General features: G+C 49.9%; 9 protein-coding genes across 9 annotated transcripts; 5 read left to right on the top strand and 4 right to left on the bottom strand.

Annotated features, from left to right (window-relative positions):
* Positions 1-511: 511 nt before the first annotated feature.
* ALTATR162_LOCUS5389 (uncharacterized protein) lies at positions 512-2157 on the top strand (the record flags this gene model as incomplete). The annotated part of the gene is made up of 3 exons (XM_043313008.1): positions 512-593; positions 651-1195; positions 1246-2157. 3 exons carry the CDS (start codon positions 512-514, stop codon positions 2155-2157), a joined length of 1539 nt encoding a protein of 512 aa, XP_043168943.1.
* Positions 2158-3407: 1250 nt separating this feature from the next.
* On the bottom strand, positions 3408-4978 carry ALTATR162_LOCUS5390 (uncharacterized protein; the record flags this gene model as incomplete). The annotated part of the gene is made up of 3 exons (XM_043313009.1): positions 3408-4051; positions 4113-4280; positions 4351-4978. 3 exons carry the CDS (start codon positions 4976-4978, stop codon positions 3408-3410), a joined length of 1440 nt encoding a protein of 479 aa, XP_043168944.1.
* Positions 4979-7761: 2783 nt separating this feature from the next.
* Positions 7762-8280, top strand: ALTATR162_LOCUS5391 (uncharacterized protein; the record flags this gene model as incomplete). Its single annotated transcript, XM_043313010.1, has 1 exon — positions 7762-8280. The coding sequence occupies one exon, from the start codon at positions 7762-7764 to the stop codon at positions 8278-8280; it is 519 nt and encodes a 172-aa protein (XP_043168945.1).
* Positions 8281-9477: 1197 nt separating this feature from the next.
* Positions 9478-10317, top strand: ALTATR162_LOCUS5392 (uncharacterized protein; the record flags this gene model as incomplete). Its single annotated transcript, XM_043313011.1, has 1 exon — positions 9478-10317. One exon carries the CDS (start codon positions 9478-9480, stop codon positions 10315-10317), a length of 840 nt encoding a protein of 279 aa, XP_043168946.1.
* A 1011-nt stretch (positions 10318-11328) lies between these two features.
* Positions 11329-11977, bottom strand: ALTATR162_LOCUS5393 (uncharacterized protein; the record flags this gene model as incomplete). Its single annotated transcript, XM_043313012.1, has 3 exons — positions 11329-11520; positions 11600-11803; positions 11855-11977. The coding sequence occupies 3 exons, from the start codon at positions 11975-11977 to the stop codon at positions 11329-11331; spliced, it is 519 nt and encodes a 172-aa protein (XP_043168947.1).
* Positions 11978-12382: 405 nt separating this feature from the next.
* Positions 12383-13003, bottom strand: ALTATR162_LOCUS5394 (uncharacterized protein; the record flags this gene model as incomplete). The annotated part of the gene is made up of 3 exons (XM_043313013.1): positions 12383-12568; positions 12625-12858; positions 12908-13003. The coding sequence occupies 3 exons, from the start codon at positions 13001-13003 to the stop codon at positions 12383-12385; spliced, it is 516 nt and encodes a 171-aa protein (XP_043168948.1).
* A 2449-nt stretch (positions 13004-15452) lies between these two features.
* Positions 15453-19076, bottom strand: ALTATR162_LOCUS5395 (uncharacterized protein; the record flags this gene model as incomplete). Its single annotated transcript, XM_043313014.1, has 1 exon — positions 15453-19076. One exon carries the CDS (start codon positions 19074-19076, stop codon positions 15453-15455), a length of 3624 nt encoding a protein of 1207 aa, XP_043168949.1.
* Positions 19077-19473: 397 nt separating this feature from the next.
* ALTATR162_LOCUS5396 (uncharacterized protein) lies at positions 19474-21196 on the top strand (the record flags this gene model as incomplete). Its single annotated transcript, XM_043313015.1, has 4 exons — positions 19474-19560; positions 19679-20179; positions 20231-20936; positions 20988-21196. The coding sequence occupies 4 exons, from the start codon at positions 19474-19476 to the stop codon at positions 21194-21196; spliced, it is 1503 nt and encodes a 500-aa protein (XP_043168950.1).
* Positions 21197-22084: 888 nt separating this feature from the next.
* On the top strand, positions 22085-22970 carry ALTATR162_LOCUS5397 (uncharacterized protein; the record flags this gene model as incomplete). The annotated part of the gene is made up of 3 exons (XM_043313016.1): positions 22085-22168; positions 22246-22703; positions 22760-22970. 3 exons carry the CDS (start codon positions 22085-22087, stop codon positions 22968-22970), a joined length of 753 nt encoding a protein of 250 aa, XP_043168951.1.
* Positions 22971-23482: the final 512 nt, after the last annotated feature.

The following is a 23482-nucleotide window of genomic DNA, read 5'->3' on the forward strand; positions in this document are numbered from 1 at the left end:
CGTGTCGACTGTTTGAAGAGAGGAAAGCGATAAACCAGCACGAGTCATGGTCTCAGGTTCACGAAGTCTGTAGCGACAAGAGACATCGATATCACATGGTGTTTCATTGCCGGCAAACCTTCCGTACTTGAGATGCGGCATGCCCAAAGCGGAACCCCGCACCTTTGCCCAGCCGGCCCAGCTAGCATGACTTCAGCCCAGCTAGAACCCCAAGAATGCGTGTCTACGAAGCCTTGCCCTGGCGCATGCTTCGACGTCGCTCACCTCCGCATTTGCTTCTCCGCAGACCCATAATTTCCCCGGACATGGTCAGTGGAGAGATTCCACCATGCTTCTGCCGCTACGTTAGATGCATCGACATTAGGCTGGATGAGGATATGCCGGTGTACATCTGTGGGTGGTTGGGAAGAGTATAAAGGCTAGAAGTCTGTGGTCCACATTTTGAGTCTGTCGTTACACTGTTCTGCAGTCCCTTTCTGTCAACCAGACTATTCTGTTCAGGGTCTTGATTATGCGCTTTCTTGAGCTCAGGGGCAAGAGCCTCATTGCGGTTATTCTATTGACCTCTGGTCTTGACTTCCTCTTGTTCGGATGTAAGCCTAGAAACATTCACTCTGCATTAAGGATTTGAGGTCTAACATGATTTGAAGATGATCAAGGCCTGTTCGGCGGTATTCTAGGAGGCCAACGCTTCAAAGACACCCTCGGCAATCCAAACCCAACGATGACTGGACTGGTCACGGCTATCTACGATATTGGGTGTGCTCTTGGTGCCGTTGTTGCTTTCGTCTTCGGCGAGCGGATCGGACGCAAGCGTTCAATCATCCTCGCCAACCTTATCGTCGTAATCGGTGCTGCCATACAGACCGCTAGTTTCGACTACTGGCAGATGTTTGTCTCGCGCATCATTGGTGGCATCGGCGTCGGTCTGTCAACGGTCGCGGTACCAATTTTACAATCAGAGACATTGCCTGCGCACAACCGTGGTTCACTTCTCGTTGTTCAGTCCGCTTTGATCATTATCGGAGTTGCGGTCGCGTCTTGGCTGTGCTTTGCGACGTTGTATGCCAATAGCTCGCTGCAATGGCGCTTTCCTGTCGCTTGTCAAATCTTGTTCTCGCTCATGGTATTGGCGCTTTGCCCGTTCTTGTGCGAAACACCAAGATGGCTAGCATCGCGTGGAAAGATCGATGAGGTATGTGAACTGGCGCATGGCCGATCTGTTGATTCTAACGCAGCTCTCAGGCGAAGTACACCATCAGTCGACTTTTGGACAAGCCTCTGGACGATGAAGAAGTGCAAGGCCAACTACAGGAGATTCTCGACGCTATCGCAGCAGAGAGCAGTGAGGAAGAACCCACCTGGGGCGAAGTCTTCAGCAACGCTACCAAGACCCGCAATCTACATCGTGTTGTTCTCGGGATGGGTCCGTACATGATGAACCAATGGAGCGGCATCAACGCTCTGTGTTACTACCTCGCCTACATCTTCCAGCAATACCTCGATTACACCCCCAGCATGTCTCTCATCCTTGCTTCGGTGGCTTTCACTCAGTATGCCGTGTTTTCCTGGCCACCATACTTTTACATCGACAAGATCGGGCGCCGGTGGTCAGTCATAGGCTCTTCAGCCGGTTGCGCAGCATGCATGGCTATCATCGCCGGATGCCTGGCCAAGAACAGCTACGCTAGCGCAGCAGCAGCAGTAGCCTTCATCTTCCTGTATCTCGACTGCTTCACTCTCGGTATATTGCCCGTATCATGGTCCTACTCAGCCGAAATCCAACCTCTCCGTGTCCGCAACAAAGCAACAGCGGTCGGCGTCTTCTCGCACTGGATGTCGAACTTTGTCGTTGTAATGGTTACTCCAATTGGTCTTGATAACATCCGCGGTCATTATTTCTGGGTCTGGGCTGCTGTCTGCGCATCTTTTGTACCCCTCACCTACTTCTTTGGTGTCGAAACTTCTGGACGCACGCTCGAGCAGATTGATATCATGTTTTACGAGGAGCCAAGAATCTGCATGGGACTCAATAAGGAGAATCGAAGAGTTGTGAGGGCGAGCAAGTCAGACGAGGAGAAGAGATATAGGGAGTTTGCGCATGCCAACGAGAAGAACCAGGCTGTTATGGAGGAGAGGATAAGCCAGAGTGATTAGAAGGTATGTGTATGACGCGTAAGAGGTTGGAGGAGGATTTAGTTCGCCGCGAAAGCCAGTGAGCGACAGCAAACCTGGATACATTGCAATCAAACAATCGCGCGTTCTCTACAACTATTAGAATTCTCTACAACTATTAGAACTCTCCATCCACTTTCTCCACCTCCTTGATCTGGAACACTATCTTCGAGTACTCCCAAAATATGCACGCGCCAGCTAGAACACTTCGGTATCATTTGTAACCCAATGACCAGGTCCCTCTCTATGCTGCATTGATAGACATGTAACCCCCGTTCTGTTAGGCGTTCCTACTATTGCTTTACCTCCAGACGAGTCGGCACAGAAGGTATACTCGAGGCAGTTGCCACAGAGATAATTTCCCGGTGGTAGTTTCGATAAACCATGCTTAAACACCGTCCCTATTGTGCAGCTGACTACATGATCACAAGCTACAGTGCGAAACGCAGGCGTACGGGTTTATTCACAAGTGGTATGCAGCCGTTTAAGTACGCTATATCACTCCAATGGCATAGCCTGGGCAGCACTAATCTAGATGGATGTACATGATGCGTACTCTTGTGCGTCATTACGTTTTTAGCAGCTTAAATCGTACCAGTTCTAGCACACATCGCCTATGAGAAAAGGGCATAAGTGGCCCGATGAGTGACGCGTTCTCGCATAATGGGGAACTCAAGTTCCGTCTTGGACTTGATGCTGCCGTCCGGAAGATCGGTGGCAGTGTTCAACGCGTGGTCCCACTCTTCGAGCTCTGTAGAGGAGTAGAATTCGCTCGGAGGAACGGAAAGCTCTTTAGCATGGATCTGGACATGTGAATTATTACCTTTTTTCAACGTCCTGGTATGCGCCACTAGACATTTGCCGTTAAGATACTCGAATAACACTGACCCTCAACGATTGATAACACCTGCCGGTTCCCTTGAGCACTGATCTCTTGGGCCAGTAAGTTCCATAGACATTCTTAGCTTATACGGCTTCAAAGTCGGGAGTCTTCTGGTGGCTCCAAAGGCGCGACCGGGATGGCAAACATTCAATCTGCTTTAGTTATGAACAGCAATACATAATAGGAAGAACCAATCGATACTACGATTTTGGCGTTCATTACTATTCGGGATGGTGATGTGAGTGTTCAGTGGCCGACGGACATGGTAGCGAAAATGTAGTACAACGCTTTCGTTACAAGTTATGATATTTCCAATTTATCATTTCATCGTTGGGAATTTCTTGCAAAACTAGGGCTGAGCTTCATGCTCAAGCGCCTCTTGGTAATCGAGCGCCTTGATGGCCCACGCTGTAGGTATCCCTCGGTTTCCGATCATCTTCTTACTCCTACCAAAACGAGATATCCATCCCATCTCCCAACCACCGTCACATTCCTGCAACTCTTTGAGACGTTGAATATCCGACTGGGTACTCACATTCAATTTCTGGCATGCCAGCACACGTGAGGCGATTACGAAAGAATCTCCAGGGCGATTAACACGATCACGTAAAGCCTCGACCGTTGGTTGACGTAGTGACTGGATCTCAGATGCAGTCGGATTGTCATCGATGAGACACGATAGAAAGTACAGAAAAGTCTCGCTGGCAAGGTAATGTTCCGAGCCATCGATATGGCCACGATTCAGAAGGATGCGACGGATGTGTTCAAGCTCGGGCTGTACGTCTGCGCCGCGTCCATATCGATAGAGAACACGGACAGCGTTGACCATAATGAATGGGCATGCGCGGGGGCGCCGTTCATCGAAGTAAATCATGATGAGGCCGTCTTTAGTATGTCTGTTCTCAACTATACGGTCCAAGATCGGATTGGCCGAAGCCACAGGTGGCCTGAATGCAAGCAAGGCGAGTGCTGTATCGTCGACATCCACGGGGTCTGAGTACAAGTGTATCAAGTCAGTGGACATAATACGCAGGTACTTGTAGCATATACTTACAGGTTTCCGTTGTGCCGACTCGATCACCAATGAAGAAATTCCCTTTCCTCGCTTCATCGCGGGCCTGTTTGATATCCGCTTTGATCTCGGCATGGGATGCGTTAGGCGATGAAAGACTGATAACGCTATCATCATTCAACTCAATGTGTATGAGGAATTGGGAAAAAGCTGTCAACTAATATGGGACCATCTTGGATGCAGGATATGTGATTGTGGGCGTTCGTTTTCATGTATTGACGTGCTCTCGCAATAGGATCCATCAGCTGGTTGCGCAACTGACGAATAAGAGCAGCCGAGGAGTCGAAGACCATGCCTTGAATTCCAAAGGTGCGGGCTGCGTTGACATTGGCGATTTTATCGTCTACAAAGATTGCTGAAGAAGGGTCGCTCAGGCCGATGCTATCCAGAACGTGTTTGTGAAATTCCAAATCAGGCTTCGTCATACCAACCTCAAAGGATAGAAACTCGCCATCGAACAAGTCCCAGTCATGCAGCAAAGTCTTGACAAGAGCGAAATGTTCTTTGGCGATGTTGCTCATGGCATAAACCTTGAGACGTCCACCTAGCTCCGCTTTAAGATCTTTTAGCTGGGTTGTAAGTGTTTGGTCGACACGCAATGTTTCATGGCACTGCATGAGCCCTTTGTGAATGGCATGTGGGTCGAGAGAGAGCTCTTCGCTGATAGTCTTGATAGCTTCCTTCTCGCTGATATGGCCGCGTTCCAGCTCGCCCCATGTCGGTGACCGGATGACACTATGGAAGTGCTTAGGAGAAATGGCAGTGAGGTTATCGGTAGACCAGTGGCAGAGCACATCGCCGATATCGAGGATCAGCGTACGCTGTTGTCGCGAATTTGTGGCGGCCATGATAGTGTATTCGGTTGTTGCGTATACCTAGGTACTGTGAAAAGAAGATGTGGGTTTCTTCGTCTTCAGCTTGGAGCAGAGGATACTGGTGGTGTTTTTCTGACCGTCAAATAAAGAAGACTATCACTCTCAGCAAGAAAAAGGCGTGTAGAAAGTGTGGTGATGGATGAAGATCAGGACAAGCTCCAGTGTCCTCCTCTCTTTATGTCAATGGAATGCACACTCTATCATAGCATCTGCTGTCGTCTGCCAATCCGATCAAAATCACCACAGGCATCAGTCAATTTGATACTCAAGCTGCAGTCTACACACCACTTCATTCTCTCCTTGATCTAGAGATAAGCCATTGTCGATCCACTAGAAAATGAAAAAAGTCCCTGCAGCAGTAGTCAAATCAAAGCGGTGAAACAAATGTTGCCGGGGAAGGACATACTTGGAACAACAGCGCCCTGGAACCCTTTAGACAGCTTTGTGCGTTCTAACTCTATTTTGCTCTTTTGTTCAGATGAACATCTGCTTTTGCAAAGGTGCACCGATTTCTAAAACGAGCGTTCTCTTTCATGAATCTGATAGAGTGGATTCTCATGAATGCACCTTGCTTTTTTTCATCTCCTGCAATGAGAGCTGGTACCCACATGATAAATGCAGATGCCATGCACATGTGCAACGATACATGGCCTATCTCGCCACTCATGCTACGGTGGTCTACAAAGTACTGATGCGATAATTGGATGCCACAACTGGGCTTCGCACATGGCTTTGCAGTAGCCTTATCAGGAGCTTGGGATGAGACATTATCCTGGCTACGACCAACCCCTGGGAAGGTGTGCTCGTTACACGTGGAGCCTGGTGTTTCGGTACAATCAGAATCTTCCGATCGCTAGATCGATGCAATTCCAATGCAAACTCGTGGATTCGACCGTTTTCAGTCCAAACAGAGTAATCCGGTCTGCCGACTCAGCGTTTGGCCAGCATCCTCAAGATAGCCTGTAGAATCTGAATAGCCCACGAGAACTCTCATATGAAAACAGGCAGGAGGGTAGCTGTCGCGAAAAACTTACCATCTTGAGACTGGGTTAAGTGTTGAAGCTGATCTACCCTCGATCCTCTAATTTGTACCGAAGATTCTGCACGTTGAGCTCTATTCGGCAAATGTGCCGCACACAGTTACCTGCGTGAACAGACCAACTGTCCTCGAGGACGCCTCACCATCATCGTCACTGAGTATCATCACCGATCATAATTAGTTGCATCATATATCTTCACCACCAGTGGTGTTGCTAAAGAAATACTGACAACCTCAGATATTTTGACCACCAGACCCGGTCATCTCTATGACGATGTGGCTGAGCATGACATCATCAAGGGCACGGATAATCCACTCAAAGTACGTTGCATCGAAAAAGAGGTTGGTCTAAAGACGTTCTGCAAGGATACACAATCAGAAACAAACGCGCGTCACCCAAGAAATGTTGTACGGAATCACGTCATCAAATTCTGTAGGCACTGTGCCTCTCCACCCGGAGGGCAATGCCCACGGTGAGAGGATGTTCTCAAAGCAGTGGTTCATGTGCCAATGCCAAAGATCCATAGGACAGATATGATGACCTAGTCATGTTAGTTCAAGGATGTCATTCTTAGCAAAATAGTCACTCACCTGTCTCTTTGGCTACCCAGTACCTTCGCATCGAATACACGCAATGCGAAATGTGAAAGTAACTATCAATCAACATTTCCTTCTCCTCCGGACGGGAAAGATAGTTTGCACGCAAGTATAGTCCTCTCATCTTCACGACATCAACCTCAGAGTATCTCTCGCTTACCCAAGTCTAGTATCTCACCTCTTCTAGAATGAGCAGCTCCTTAGGATATAAGGACCCATCGTCAATTCGTAAGAATCACTTGGAGTCTGATTCATCTGCTGTTGGTGCGGCATATAGAAGAAACAAGGTCACCTTCGGGGTCCTCGGATAAGGAAACATGAAGCCGAATCGCGCCTTGCACACCTGGATAGCGTTCAACGAGCCTTTCCAGAGTGTAGCTAGTGCCGCGAAGCAAACCATCAGGACAGCAGACGACATCCACCAATATGGGACCGTTTCCTGATGCGATCATGTCGAGGGCTGCGGCAGGTAAAACGAGATGCAATAGGAGATGAAGTCGAACTTGAACAGGCTGAAGAATCGATGGTGTGATTATCTGGGGGTGCTTGGGACACTGCTGTAGTGATTCCTCCCACTGTCTTCATCCAGGATGCACACCGGACATCGTGGGATAGCAACTCTATACAAATCCTACTGCACATCCACGCGCCAATCTGTACAACGTGTGCATTTGCCATTTCTGGCATGTTTCCTGTTACTTTGAAATCTTGCGCTAGATGACTGTAGATTGCGCAAGCTTATAGCCAGATAAGTTCGCGGCAGTTTAGCAGCCAAGCATCGTGGGGGACTAGCGCTCGCTCCGCACTACCGCAGGTGCAAGGATGATGGCCAGGCGTAAGCAACGCTTGGGATTGTCCACTGAGCACCTAGATATCATACTAACACCCTCTTTCCATCGTCACAATTATTTCCACCCTCCAGTCCGCAGATATTGAATCTTCTACACATCATACCACTAGTCCGTCAAATATTATGACTGCGGGAACCGATCAGTCCGCGCTTACAGCTGCCAGTAGTACCACCGTCTATACTCGTTCGACGAGTTTATCAGACCATGGTGAAAGCAGATTGTGTATCGCCTCCCTCACGTATCCACGGTTGCATCTTCGGCTTCCTAACATGGATGACGCTGCTGCACTTCTACGGCTGTTCACGGACTATCGCAATGTCCAGTACGACAAGTCATGTGCCGACTTGAATAGTGCTGATGCTATTGGCAATCTGATCAAGCAATGGAAGGCAGTCGATCTACCATTACAGCGCGCAAATTTCGTAATCGTGATTGACATCAAAATTGTCGGCACAGGTGGCTTGGGCTGGATTGGTAGGAGGAAGACCGATGGTAAACTGATAGGCGATGCGGGATTGATGTTGGACACGGACTTCCGTAACTCAGGCTACGGTTATGAGTCGTTGTGCATGATCATTGATCATGGTTTTGGTGTTCTGGGCATAGACGAAGTGCACATGGCTTGCGTGAATGCTAATGCTGCGTTTAAGGGTTTGATGAACAAGAAGTTCGGATTTCAAGCTGAAAGGATAGAGGATAAGATGTTTGGAAACGAGTTGATCTGGCGCATTGCGAAGGAGGTATGGGAAGAAAGTGCACACTCTGCCCAAGGCCGAGCTCGAGTTTGAGGTGTTTATGGAGAGGCACTGGCAGAAGTTCACTACTACAATACACATTGGGCTTAATCCAGTGCTTCTTATAGATGCGGCTGGCTCTCGAAGCATATTCGCACCTAACCCTGCCGGCATCTTTCCGTGGGGACGAGCAGTTGATGGTCTCGTCGATGAACCTATGGAGCAGAACACTGCAGAGTTGGGTACTTTGGCGCATGCGTGGGCTGCTAAGTGGGCATAAAACCTACTACATATAAAATGGCGTACCCTGGTCAAGGTTGAGACACGACGTCTGGCGGGTGAGCAATTTGTGTACGTTGCGCAAAGTGGCACGAGCTAGAAACACATTGAGCATTGCAACATTCTTATTTCAGATATGGTGAGCTGGAGTCAACAACTACTTCGGATTCCATTTACTAACGAATCGTCAAACTGAGAGTAGGCGCAACCTTACTGCAGTTGAGACATTCAGGGGGTTTACAGGTTGTGTATGATTGGAGAAACCTAGGGCGATCGACACGCCTGACCACATTGACAACTCTGTACAGTAAGTGTAGTAAGCTGCTAAATGGACGGGCGGACGGATGCCGGTAGATAGATGTCTTCTCATGTAGCTTGCAACACATCTGCAGCACAACGCGAGTAAGGATGATTGAGTGGTACATGTACTTGGATGTGTTCGCAGATATCATGATCACGCCTTTGCGCAGATTGCACCTTCTATAAGCACGTGCATCAAAGCGCACAAACGTCGGACCGCCGAATCTCAAAGTATTACTTCCTTTTTCAATTTGTTTGATCAACAGCCGAACGCCTATAGTCCATATCAGTGCGCCGTTGGGGATGGCACGCTGCAAGTAAGCGTGAAACACACAACGTACACATAAAGTCTCACATTCCCGCATCTTCTTTCATCGGGATCTTTTCCGTGCTTGCATCCCATCCAAACACTATGATTACAGCTTCAAAAATAAAAGCCAAAATCTCTTTGGCTATGAACAATGTGGATATTGTTCTCCAAAACAATGCCGGAATGATACTGATGCTCTCGGCGCAAGTATGTTCCACGATCATGGCAACATTGGGACGCGTCCTACGAACGGATGGCAACAGCGGCTCGAATGCAAAGTCGACCGGTACTTCAGAAGTATGAAAATCTCGTATTTATTGGTATCCTCATGTGTTAATGGCTTCTAGATACTTATCGGAATGATGTTGATCATCACCATTCTTTCGTGGACGTATATACTTGTCTCTCCAGCAGCCATTCCCGGTGGCATCTTCGGTCCCACCAAGCTACGTCCGCTACTCATCCTTCGGGGCATCGCGGGTTTCTTCGGTATTTGGGGCTTCTACGTTTCGTTGCGCTATCTTGTATTAGCTGAGGCAACTCTGATAAACTTTCTTGCGCCGGTTTTTGCCGCTCTTCTCCTCGGCTTGCTACCAGGTCAGCAGCGCTGCTCCGTCGCTCAGATGCTCGCAGCTTTAGTTGCGGTTCTGGGATTACTCTGCGTACTGCAGCCTTGGAGTGCTCACGTTACGAATACACCCAAAGAGCATGCGCTGGCGATTGGCGCGGCTTTCGTCGGTGTCGTCGGTGGCGCGGTCTCCTTCTTGACGATGTCGTATCTAGGGGAGCATGTACACCCGATCACAACGGTTGCGTATTTCGCACCTATATGCACGTTACTCAGCGGCGCATCGCTCATCATACAGCAACAAGGGTTGAGCTTCCCATCGACCGCTGTACAATGGCTGCTCGTATGCGTCTTAGGCATATTGGGTTTCGCCATGCATTGGCTCATGGCGGCCAGCTTGATGACTGGCGATTCAAAGAGAGCGCTTCACATCGTTTACGTGCAGGTAGTGTTTGCCATGGTGGCTGATAAGATTGTGTGGGGACTGGACCCAGGATGGTGGAAATACGCTGGAGCGCTTCTAATTGTGGGCAGCGCGGTATTCATTGCGGTGACAAAGGAAGCCCGAGGATATACGCTTGTTGGCGAAGTAGACGTAGAGGAGAAGATAGAAGCCGAAGACGCCAGCCTCTGATGCGGAGATAGCCAGAGGTCCGGAGATAATTCTAGACGTGCTAACGCTTTAGGGATTGGTAGCCATCGTCATCGAATCATGGTGCACGCATAGCCTCGCTTCTTGTTCTTCTTCTTGTTCTTCTTCTTTTCATCACCTACTAAACCTAAGGTGAAACGCATCTCATGCGCATCTCAGGCAAGTATTTCGGCGGTCAATATACGCAACGGTCACGATCTAGAAGACTTAGCATCTGTGAGCTCGTTAAGCATTGATTGGGAGAGATAAGTGCGTGCGAGGGATACCAGTAAGAGGATACTTGGACATGAGCACCCGTAGCTATTCCGTGTCATTATACATGCAGTAATCTTCCAAAGCGTGGAATGATGAGAAGTGTCCGTTGTCGGAACATCAGCGCTTCCGAAGCCATAGTCTTCCAAGATGCAATATTATCTAGGTGTTTGGAAGACTCACGGAGGGCATTCTGGTACTATTGCCTGGTACCAGTGCAACGGGGTGCTTGGTGGGGGTAGCGGAAGTGGTGCCGAGTAAAAACGCCACTATGCGGATGAAGCATGAGAAGAACGTTTTTGTATTTGTTGATATAGTCTTCAGTCTGATAATGGTTGCTAGTTCCTGCAAGTTGTGTGAAAGGGAAAGCATTGAGTCAAGATGTGAGTGAGTTCTCATAGTGAAGGTTCAAAAGCGCGAATGTGATCGAGGGGCTGACACGTATGCAGCAGAGTACTCGAGGGTCAAACGACGCACGTCGAAACAAAGCAAACAAACGCTGCCGTTCAAATAATTGCGAACTAGAAGCAGGCAAAAGACTGCAGTTTCAATCATTTAGACATTTATCTACCTCTATACATCGTATGTGCTGGTAGGCAAGTATCCATCCAACGGGAGGATGTTCTAATACTTTGCGCCGCCATGGATACGAAATCGCCGACTCCATTATCTTTGTTACGTTACTCGAGCGAGAAACCGTCCCATTTGTCAAGTTCCATGCCACGGCCAGACAATCTTTATCTACCAGTTGCAAGCCCAGCCCCGATGGACTGAGAATCTGTGGCAATTGATAGCACCATCATCCCAGCTCGCATCCCGCTCGCAGTCCATAATCATCCAGTCGCCACAGATGAGTTGACCGGGGTCGCCGCCGCCCTTGGTCTTCCACTTGCACTCGTCCTGTTTGCCGTTCCATTTGAAGGGAAGTTCCATCTATGATATCGTCAGCCACTCCTGCATTTCATAATCTCAGGAACTAATCCTAGTGTACTATTGAGGAATCTGCACTTACAGCAGGTGGGTTCGGAGGATGGTCGATAGCATTGCGGCCGTATTTGTATAGACCGGATATGGCGACGTTGCGAAAGGGCTTGTGGTCCGTGGGGCAGGGATTTGCGCGTATTCCATAGGGACCTACGAACAATCTCCAGAAGTAGTCGTTGTATGATTCACGATCAAGCATGATCTGAATGGACTGGGTGTAGTCCCTAGCTTGCTATCGCAAGGTTAGCAAAACTACACGTTTGAGGGAATAAGTGAGACATACCAGGCTGTGTGCAGTGCCGTTATTCTGCAACTCCATGCTCGAGCCCTGGATAGGTGTTGCGGAAGTCGCGCCAAACAGCAGATTCACTGAAAGTCCGATGAGGAGCGTGAGCCACGCGATCATGACGAGTGATGTACTAGTATATTCGCCGTTCGGGTGATGGGAATGCAAGTTGAGTGTGGTGTGGTAGAAGTAAGCAAGAAAGAATGCGATTGTTCTATGTACGAGGGGGGAAGCCCTGTTTATATGGTAGGAGGTATAATGCTAGTGAATTCTAGTGAGCGAACCAAGCGATAGGTAGCGGTACGAAATCGGAAGGTGAGGGATGTGCGTAGGGCAAAATTAGGTCACGGGCCTGCGCGCTTTGACATACATGAAGGTGAGAGTGAGGGTGGGTGCAGTTGTAATTGTTCATCCTTGCTACATAGCCCGTGCAATATTTCCATGGTTATTAAGACCTGCAGTAATCTTCTAAGATGCACCTCTTTCTCTTCAAGGTCGCTTTGCGACTGGGTGCTTGCCCGATGCTCAAAACTCGCAGACCCAAGCGGCAGAGAAGTGCGGATATTTGCCGCATGAAACTTGCTGTCCATACCGAGTGTCCTTGGCACAATCGATTATGTATTCGTCTCCACAAGTGAACTTACTAGCGGATCTAACATCAGAATGGTATAGGCAGTCGTCGTGGCCACGATAGTCGATCCGCCAGTCGAACTGAAAGCGGGTTAGCACTTGCATAGTGGGTACTGGGGAGTTGGTTACTAGCTCACGTAAGGGGGGAAGGGTTCGTAGTTTCGAACGTTAGGCGGGTTGTTCATGTCCATGTCCGCCATGTAATATCCTTCCGCGCCATGATAGACCCTCTCAAAGCGACTATCTCCACAAGGGTTCACGGCGACACCGCTAGGTCCTTGAAAGATAGTCCAGACGTAGCGATTGTCCTTAACCAGTTCAAGCTGAATTTGGAGGGAGTAAGGGTAAGGACCCTCGCCCTTGACATTGCCCTTCGACGCGATCAGTATGAAGCTTGATCTTGATTGCAATGACACTTACAGCAGTAATATTGCCCGCAAACTGCTCAACGGGTACAGCGAGAGCGAATCCCAAGCAGGTAATAAGGTATACGAGGAAGGTGGTCCAGGAAGGCATGATGTTCGAGAGTCGGATGCGATTTGTGTTTGGTGGTCCGAGTTGAGTGTTGTATGAGAAGAGACAATTCCTCCAATTGACATGGAAGATGGAGAATTTACGAAACTCTTAGCGAGGGACGTGTGCGCAAAGCAGGCAAAATAGCACTCAGTGTCAGGTGTAGCAAACGACAGTCACTACGGTAAAAGATCCAAATCACACGATATAGTCAATGCAGTGACCGATGAAACAACTCTATTTCTCTCAAGTGCGTCAACTCTTCACTACCTGAAAGCGTGTCATTAGACGTTTTTCCACCTATATAGACTTCGACCATACGGTCTATTCGAGAAAGCAGCCTTGGCTACCGTCACCATCATCATAGAGTCACCAGACTTGACCGTCTAGAACTCACAGTTGTAACCGCGGTGATATTTCCGACCATCAAACGGGTCACATGTGAAAGTAGCTTCATCATATCCAGGATCCTTCTTACAGTCAATGGTGTAGTAGTCTCCGCAACGGAACTGGCCAGAATCAGTGCTTGTGCCTACGTATTTGCAGTCCTTGCGGTTGGAATATTCGATAGACGTGATCTCCTGCTCAAATGTGTGAGTTAGCATACAACAAAAAGCAGATAACTTTAAAGGGGCGGGTAACTCACGTAGAAACTGGAAAGCGGAGGATGGTCGATGGCGTCGTCAGAGCCATAAAATGGTGCACCGGAGGAGACACGCTTGAAGGGATTATCCTTTTCTGACAGGGATCGACGGCGACGCCTTGCGGACCTTGAAGAATGAACCAGTTATGGTAACGGACGGGCATGACGCTGAAAATAAACTGGAGGGAGTGTGGGTAACGCAGTGCCTAGTTAACCATATTGTTAGTAAGAGTACTATGTGATCGCATAAGATAGGTTGATGAACCCACATCTGGAGTGTCGCGCTTTGTTATGGAAGTTCCGTTACCGGCAAATGCGTTGATAGGGTCTGCGGAGACAAAGCCGACGCAGGCGAATAACCAAAGAACCAAGGCCATAAAGGTGTGCATGATGGATGGCATCGTGGTCGAAGAAGGAGTGAATTCCAGGGCTGAGAGATGGAGGAGAACGTGAGATGTAGAGTTGGCGACAATGCAGTGACGAAAGGTCAGGTGTGGCGGAATGAGGGTGATGAATTAGGGCCGTGGCGAGTGTGCGATATATAAATGAGATTTGCACGAGGCAACAACGCTGTCGTACAAGATGTAACATTTGCCTTTGTTCTTGAACCGTGCGTACAAATTGAGTCATCGATTCGAAAATATGCGTGTTTGCAATCTTACACACAAACGTGGATCGTGCCAAGATGTTTGGCCCTCCATACCAGCCAACCGTATCTCCCCCTGAAACGTTGCGCTCAGTGCTCGCAAAAGAATCCTCGACGATGTTCCTTGCCATCGCCACAATGAGAAACTGAATCATCTGAAACGTGGTACTGCGAGTCTTTGCGATAGTCCATGATCATGCCTCAATACGGGATGTTGACAGGACCTTATATCGTCATGCTAGGTCAGTGTGTGCTCCGTTATATAGTTGGTATTATCGGAGACGTACAGGTGGTGGAAACAGGGGTTTGTTGATCGGGTCGGGGGTTCCGTAGTAATACGCCCTCATCTCGCCAACATTCTTGAAGCGCTTATCCTTGCACGGTGGCAGTGTAAACAAGGTCTGCTATCGATGTACCGTTACAGTGCGCTTCAGTGGTAAGCATCCATCCAGACGTAACGATGTTCGAGCCGAGCCTACTTGCGGCCAGGTAAAAGAACAAAGCTACCCAGGGCTTCATAATGAACAACACCAACCGGATGGATAATCGAGACTTAGATGAAAAATTGGGCGACGTCAATGAACGAACGAACGAACGAACGAACGGAAAAGAGTTAGAAGGCGAACATACGTAATTAATGAAAGTGTGTACAGCAAGTGACGAGAGCAATACGCTACATGCCATGAGGCAGGCGTCGGTACGGGGAGCCAGGAGCTATGAACATAGGATTATAATGTCTTCTAGCCGGTGACCGCTACAATGCTGCAACTCTGTAAGCAGACGTCCACACCAAAGATCAAGAAAATTCGTAGCAAATCGTGTCGACCAGATGTGTCCTAGAAGATGCACAGGAATTCTGCACAAATGACGATTCGGTGTAATGATCTAGCATAGAGATACTCTCCAGGAAGAATGAGCAATGCCATCATACCATGACCGTAGTGTACATGCCGGCCCTACTGCGCATCATGCCTGGCGTTGGAGTAATACAACTCCGTATGCATGTTTCAAGCCAGCATGATGTATACTTGAAGCTGAGCGATATCTCTTTGACCCTAGCCAAATATCGCGAATCAAAGAGAATAGCCAGGCGTCCAGGAATTTGGCGCATACATGGCAGTTTCACATCGCTCGTTCATTCGTAAGAGGTCGTTAAGCATAAACTAACCAAAAGAAACTCTGCCCAAACCTCTATCCTTCCCAGCCTTGATGACACCGTCTTTAATTTTTGCAAGAGCGTCCTCCCATGGCTCCCTCGCGAACTTTTCGTCCTTGTCTGCTTCGTCGCTGATGACATAGTCGATCCATTTCACCATACCGATGGCCTTGTTCATATCTTTCTCTTCCAGAATCACTTTCTTGAGATACTTGATCCACGCAACGACGTCCTCGTTGTAAGGCCCTTCATCCGTAAATTCACCGATCCATTGCCTCATGGCAACTCTCAAATCAGCCTGCGCCGAGAGCTTCTGGATGGTGAAAGTCGGTTTTGCGGGGCGAGGTACCTTTATCTTGGTTGCTTCCACAGATGGTTGTGGTACCGGTTCAGGCTTGGCCTTCCGTGTTACGGCGAGACGGAAGGCGTTCATTTTCTCGGCTCTGTGCTGTGCAAGAACTTCCTTGCGAACGTCTTCGGGGAGCGCAGCGAGAAAGGCTGGGTCAAGGTCATCCTCCTTAGTCGGCCGAGTGATGCTAGGTGCTTCCAAGGCATCATCGCTCAGGCTAGCGGAGTTCTCCCTACTCACGCTATCTCGTGCGGGGTTCTTGAGGGAGATGAAATTGGCTTGAGTGAGTGTTTTGCCAGTCATACTAATGGACTTTGCTTGAGCAGCGGCGGCAAGCATTGCTGATCTTGGTGGGCGGCCTCTACCACGCTTGACTGGTACAATGGGTTTCTTGGCTGGTATACCTATGATCCTGTTCTTGCGTGGCGATTGGGGCAGTATCGTCTGGTCCATAGTTCTTGGGCGGCGAGACGGAGAGAAGGGCGCAGCGCTCGCATCATACTGTGCAAGCACTTCGGCACGAACTTCTGCTGGCAAAGCAGCAAGGATATCAGGATCGAGTTGAGACTGGGCGGGAAGGGCTGCCATGGCAGAACGCAAGGCTTTCGTAGGTGTGCTAGGATCGGCTTCTTTCCCTACATCGCGCGTAGGCGTGGGTGATGATTGGCGTGTTTGACGGAGTAGCTTTGATCGTATGTCCTCAGGTAGCTCGGCCAGTACGTTTGGATCAACCTGCGTAGGCATGATGAACTGTGTGCCTAACATGTTCAACGGACGGCGAGAAGGCGTCGAAGCGTTGAGTGTCTGAGCGCCAAACGGAACATGCTCGTCCTCTGACGATATTTTTGGCTTCCGCGGGGTCTCTGGATCGTCTTGAATAGGGTCCTCTTCGACAGCCTTTGGGGCCCGTGCCACGCGGGCTGGTTCAGCATTGCCGACTTTGAACTGCAGTCTTCGCTGTGAGCCTTCGAGACTGCCATCTGTGGCATTCTTCATAGGCTCAAGTTTTGTCATCTGAATGCCGATGCCTCGAAGCTCCCCAGGAGTGAAACCAAAGCCACGCAGTATAGCTAACGCCTCCTTTATGAGAACCTCTTTTGCATTGGTAGCGACACCGAGTAACAGGCTCTTGTTGTGTGTGTCGCATTTGCCGTGGCCGAGATGCTTGGGAGGGTCTCGAGGAGCATCCGGTGAACGTCGCATAACCTTCATTGTAAATTGCTTGCCCTTGACCTTCTCCTTCAGCAGCCTTTTCTGGAGCTCTCCGCATAAGCTTGCAATGAACTCATCAGCTTGCTGTTGATTCTCAAATCGAACTCCCCAGTTTACTTCCGCAGAGACAGACTTTCGGACAACTTGCTCTCCTACTTCTTGGCGGTCGATACCTCTCGAATACTCGTATAGCTTTTCTCCAGTCTTTGGTCCTAGGATCTGCACAAGTCTGTCTTTGGTAAGTTCGCGAATATCCTTGACGAATTTGACTCCTTGATCTTCAAGCTTGCCGCCAATGGACCAAGCAACACCTGGAAGATCTTGTACCTGAAGTTGGCCAATGAAGTCTAAAACCTCTTCAGGTTTAATCTGGTATTGCCCAGCGGGTTTTGCTTTGCGTAATGCTACTTTGGCGAGCAGGATATTGCTACCGATGCCTACTGAGACATTACAACCAGTCCTGGATCTGACTTCGTCGCGTAGATTGAGTGCGATTTCCTCGGCTTTCGCTTGTTCGCGATAATTACTGCCTTCAGAGTACTGCTTTCCGTCGCTACCACCAACAGCAATACAAAGGTTCGAAACATCGATGAGAGCTTCGTCGATGCTGACACTCTGCACCGATCCACCGGTAGCCAAAATGGCATCGTAAAAAGCGCGGCTGGTTGCTTCGTATTCTGGAAAGTCATATGGCAAGATTTTTAGGTCTGGGCAAAGCTCTTGAGCTCGCTTCATCCACATGCCATTTTTGACACCATATGTACGCGCCGGATAGTTGCAGCTTGCTATCTCAGACCCGCTTCCTTGACCATGCGCAACCACTGCCGGTTTGTCTTTGTACTCTGGGTATTTCTTCAAGCTCACAGCGGCGAAGAAACTGTCGAAATCGACATGCAGGATATAGCGACGAGCGTCCGGTGCGCGCTTTTGCTTTGCTTTCTGCGAAGAGCTCTTCTCGCTTGCCATTGCCTGCAGCTGTGATTTCAAATCGGCTTTCCAAGTGGACAGATGATGCAGGCGTGATTCACGATAGTACTGCTCTAGGAAATTAGGATCAACAACGGTAGATTTGCGAACCTTCGGATCTCGTAGAAGTATGGCATTATGTTCCTCGGCAGTCAGCTCTCGGGTCTTGGGTATGTGAATATCTGGTCCGCGAAGCATTCTCTTCGGTCGGTCTTCAATGCCATCCTTCGACTCAGCCTGTTGAGGTGGAGGGGGGCTCGGGTCGGCATAGAGGCTGTCGTGAACATCATCTGGGATATCATCTACGTAGGCCGGCGCGATCGCAAGGCTGGTCTTGGGCGCTGTGACAAGTTTCGTAACCTTACCTGACTTACTAGATATGGATTGGTCGGGCAAGCTGTTCGGCTGGCGAGAAGGTGGCAGATCCTCAAGGTTATCGTCCGGTGTGGGAAGCCGCTGCCTCTTGTTCGAGAAGCGTGAGCGCATGCTGCTAGCTGGTGTTGGTGTACTGGAAGGGCCAGCCAGGCTAGCCCCTAGTTGACTCGTGTACCAACTGGCATCTGTCTGGTCCCGGTAACCCCTCGTCTTGACATTTGCTGTGCTGGTCATGCCGTCCTTACCGAAAGCCAGGACATTCTGCTTCTCGCCCTCGTCTACTACTCGGTATTCGTTCCATGGCAGTAACTTGCCTGCTTGTATGCTGTCTACAACCCATGCGGGCTTTACGATTCGGTATCTCCGGAACTCGACAACCTTTTTTGGCGTTAGACTGCTGGCGATTATGTGCGTCACCGTAGTTTTTCCGTCTAAGTATTGCATGAAGCCGCCACCATGTTGGACTATGAGGATATGCAGGTCGTTAAGCGATGGCTGGGTGTAGCCGTTGACATGTGCCACGATCCCTTTGAAGATTTGAGGTTTGTCGCCGGCCTGGCTTCGTATATCTGCATCCAGGTTCTGCAGTTTGATCTTCTTCCGCCTAAAATAGTCGGTAAAGCCACCAAAGGCCGAACCGCGGTATTCTTCCCCATCCTCGCCGTCAAATTGGTGGCTGGCGATGCGCTTCCGGACAGAGTCGGAATTCTTCTCTAGGCGCGAGCCCATGGTGACAGTCGTGTGGTGGATCAAGAGCGTTCATTGGGGTCGGGGTCATGATGGAGCATCGCGAGGGTGTGTCGGCTGCGGCATGTCGATATTGGTGTTGGTGATGAAAGGCGCGTGCCGTGGCGCGTTGGGGGACCGCGATAACGTCACGCTAGCAGCGCAAAGTGGATCATTCTGCCGGCGGTGAAAGCACGCTAAGAGAAAGCTGCAGGACTTGGCGAACTTTTTCTACCTCTCGAAGTCGCTGCTCTCAAGTTTCTCGCTCTTCACTATTATCCTGCTCTACCAGCTGTCCTCGAGCTGTGCAATTATCTGAGCAAAGAAGACATTCGCCGACTCCATCCTCCCCAGTAATCTCGTCAGCTTCCCCATATACAGACCTACGGCCATTTCCAAGATGTCGTCCATTCCTGTAGGCGTCTACGGACGTCGCATTCCAGCTGGAGGCATTCCCATCCTGGCTGCTATCGACCAGTCTGTAACTGTGAGTACTCCCGACGCCCAGCATGGCTTGTTCTGCCATGCGAAGTTTTTGCGCCGAGATTTGACATGAAAATTTTGTCGAATGCGCAAGTTTACGACATCGTACTGACCATGACCAGTTCCGCATTACCATGGCCGCTATCGACCCAGATGCGGAGCCTCAAATTGATGACGAGCACAAGCACCCTCGCGCGACTCTGAAGCTCATCCGCGTGCCCACAGACTATGACAGCGACGATGATGATGATGATGAGGACTACGAGGAGGGTGACATCGAAGCTATTGCTGCTCGTCTCCGCGCCGCTGGTGCGCTCCCTGAAGCCGACTCGGACATGTCCGACTCCGACGACAGCGAGAACGAGAAGAACGGTGGCCCTAGCGATCCCGCCCGGTCCAAGAAGGCCAAGCAGGCAGCTCTTACCAAGAAGCTACAAGAAGAGCTTGAGGCCGATGAGATGGACATTGATGGCATGACCAACGGCAAGGGAAAGGCCAAGGGAAAGGCCAAGGTCACTGATGACGATTTGAGCGACGAGGACGATGAGGACGATGAGGATGATGATGATGATGACGACGACGAGCCTGAGGAGCTCGTTCTGTGCACTCTTGACCCTGAGAAGGTATGCTTGAACATTGCGACTCCAGATAATTTTTAACTAACGCCTGCGCAGCACTACCAGCAACCTCTCGACATCACGGTCCGCCAAGGCGAGGAGGTCTACCTCGCCGTCAGTGGTACTCACGACGTTTACGTTACCGGTAACTACCTTGTATTCCCAGAGGAGGACGAGGATGAAGATGACGAGGACGATGGTCTTGAAGGGCTTGGCTACGACATGGGTTCCGACGAGGATGAGCTCGACGAGATGGAAGAGTCTGAGGATGACGAGCTCGATGGTATGACCGACCCCAGGATCACTGAGGTTGAATCTGACGAGGAGGAAGCGCCTAAGCTCGTTGACGCCGGCAAGAAGAACAAGAAGCGCGCTGCCGAGGACGATGCCACTCTTGATGACATGATCAGCAAGACCAACGGCGATGCTAAGCTTAGCAAGAAGGAAGCTAAGAAGCTGAAGAAGAATGACGGCCAGGCTGTTGCCAAGGCCGCAGAGCCTGAGAAGAAGGCTGAGAAGGTTGATACCCCCAGCAGCGACAAGAAGAAGGTTCAGTTCGCTAAGAACCTTGAGCAGGGCCCAACTGGCTCCCCCAAGGTCGATGCCAAGCCAGAAGCAAAGAAGGAGGTCACCAAAGGACCTCGCAATGTCAGCGGTGTCATCGTTGATGACAAGAAGGAGGGTAAGGGCAAGGCCGCCAAGAAGGGCGACCGTGTCGAGATGCGCTACATCGGCAAGCTGAAGAACGGCAAGGTCTTTGACTGTGAGTATCCATTGATTGTAACTGTGCTACCTCAAACTGACAGTTAAACAGCCAACAAGAAGGGCAAGCCATTCTCTTTCAAGCTCGGTGTCGGCCAAGTGATCAAGGGCTGGGACGTCGGTGTCGCTGGCATGACTGCTGGCGGTGAGCGTCGTCTTACTATCCCCGCCGCGATGGCTTACGGCAAGAAGGGTGCTCCCCCGGACATTCCTCCCAACTCTGACTTGATCTTCGATATCAAGTGCATTTCGGTCGGATAAATGCTGCCAGTAATTGTCTACGCGCAATGGGTCCACTTAGCCCCCACCAGGATCCGACTCCACTCCTGTGCAGGACTCCACTGGCCTGCGTGCGTTCGCGCCTGACCCCGTTTCCTTTTCTGTCTCTGTATCAACTGCATAGCGTGTCGTCTGAGATATCCGACTTGCATATCTGGGCTTGTTTCATTAGATGTGTGCAAGGAGGAAGGATCTCTCAGTCCTCTTCGCCAATGTCTTTCCCCCATGGCGTGTCATCTGTAAATGATATTAGCGAGGCGATGTTGCCAAAGAGCAAGATTTCGCTGAGGAAGCTACTTTGAAAAGTTATACGGTGTTCCGGTTGAGATCTGGAATATGTAGTAATACATAATCTTCAAGTAACATATGCAGTATCTCCACATGTGTTGTGTACCCCTAGTTGAAGTGAATGTTCAAGCCGTTAGGATTGACCTTCGAGTTCCCGTGCCTAGAAGAAAGTCACTATGACTTCACGCGCAACAAATGGCTTGCCGAGGCTTCCGAGATTGCGAAGATTCTAGCGCTAGCTATACCCACCACTCACATCGCCATCTGCGTGCACGAGCCCCAAAGCCCCCACAACGCTTTAACCCAACTCCTCTTCCATCTTCGCCCAACTCCAACGTCAACCTGCACTTAAGCCCTCTGTTACACCAACGACAAACAACACCGCAATCACCTCAACCAATAACCTTGCTCACGCACCATCGTCCTCGGACTATCACCAGTTCTACACCGACTACCGAATCAACCGTGGCAATACTGTAGCAATGGCGCTGTCGAAACGAAGCAGTAGTAGTATGAGTAGTAATAGTAGCATTCATTCGTACTCATCCGCGAGCAATGTCCGCGCCAGCTGCTACTCGGTAAATGCCGCCACCGCCAGCCTTCACGGCTTTCATTACTCCACTACCCCGTCTTCCGGGGCTGGGTGGTGTTCCTGAGGTCAGCTCGGTATGTCTTCTCTTTTCCCTAGATTCCACACCCTCTTCTTGTAGTAGATTATGTAGAATATATACTAACTTTCACAGGGAATTCCATCACCCCCTTCAAGTCCCCCCCTCGCCGCCAAACACGCGTCCGCCGCTCAAGGTGGAAAGGCGCGCAGAGGGGGGGCAGCATACACCATCACGGGAGAGTGTGAGAGACTCTTCTGCGAGACACTGCGATCTGTATTCCTGGGTGAGGGGAGCCAGCATCGCCAGAACTCGCTAGTGATGGGTATGCCATATGACAACGCTACTGCAACCACCGCTATTGCCAACGACTACGGTATCGATGCTCGTCGCTACTCGGACTCTTCGACTGAATCTGCTGCACCTGAAATGGTGCGGTTCGAGGAAGAGAAGGGTGCGATAACCGACTACATTGAGATGTGGGATTACGTTGGTGGGATTAGGTTCCGGGGTTTCGTTGCTGAGAAAGAGGACGAGAGGGCCATGTTCATCTTCTTCGATGAGTCCGTCATTAACGGAGATCTCAAGGCAGGGTAAGTCATCGACGCAGGTTTCATCCTCCCATCATTGCACTACTAACATTTCATAGTCTTATGGCCCTTCTCGAACTTTGCGAAGTCGATCACTTCTCCTGCGACCGTCTTGTCCTATGCATTGACCGCCACGCTGATCAAGTCGCCCTCAACAATCTGACCAAAGACCTGGGCTGGATTGGCTTCGGTCTTACAACGCTGGATGGGTTCAGCCAGGGCGAAGAGTTGACAAGCAAGAAGTGGTTGTTCATGGATATGGATATATAAACGTACTGAGAAGACTAGGCACGGTTAGGGTTCTTGGTGTCTGTCGCTACAACACAGCATATGGTCCGAGTTTCTCTATTCCTGAGGAGTTCTGCACAGCGGACGGGGGCGTTCATCCTTATCCAAAGTAGCACGCAAGGAGTCCGGTCGCTTAGCTATTGTACATGGTTTTCTAGCAAGGTGTTCTCCACTGGTCAGTTCATCGTTGATAGTTGATAGTTGAATGCAATATTTGTACTCTGATTCCTTCCATCCTTGTATTCTGTGACGTTCTAACGAGTAGCCCATGTCTCATATAGCATAAAGGTAGGAGGAAATCAATGCAACGCCTGTCTTGTGTATGATGGTCAAGACTGCGGCATATCCTAAGCTTTCAGTCTCATCCTTTACCATACTCAGCATTATACCGATACGTAACCAAGTGCATAATCCACCCCAAGCGCAGCTCTGACTACCTAATAATCTCACTAACATCGCCATGAAGGAAGGGTAATTGTTTGGTGAGTGGCAGG

This window comes from Alternaria atra (genome assembly GCF_907166805.1).
Source record: "Alternaria atra isolate CS162 genome assembly, contig: 25, whole genome shotgun sequence".
Classification (NCBI taxonomy): domain Eukaryota; kingdom Fungi; phylum Ascomycota; class Dothideomycetes; order Pleosporales; family Pleosporaceae; genus Alternaria; species Alternaria atra.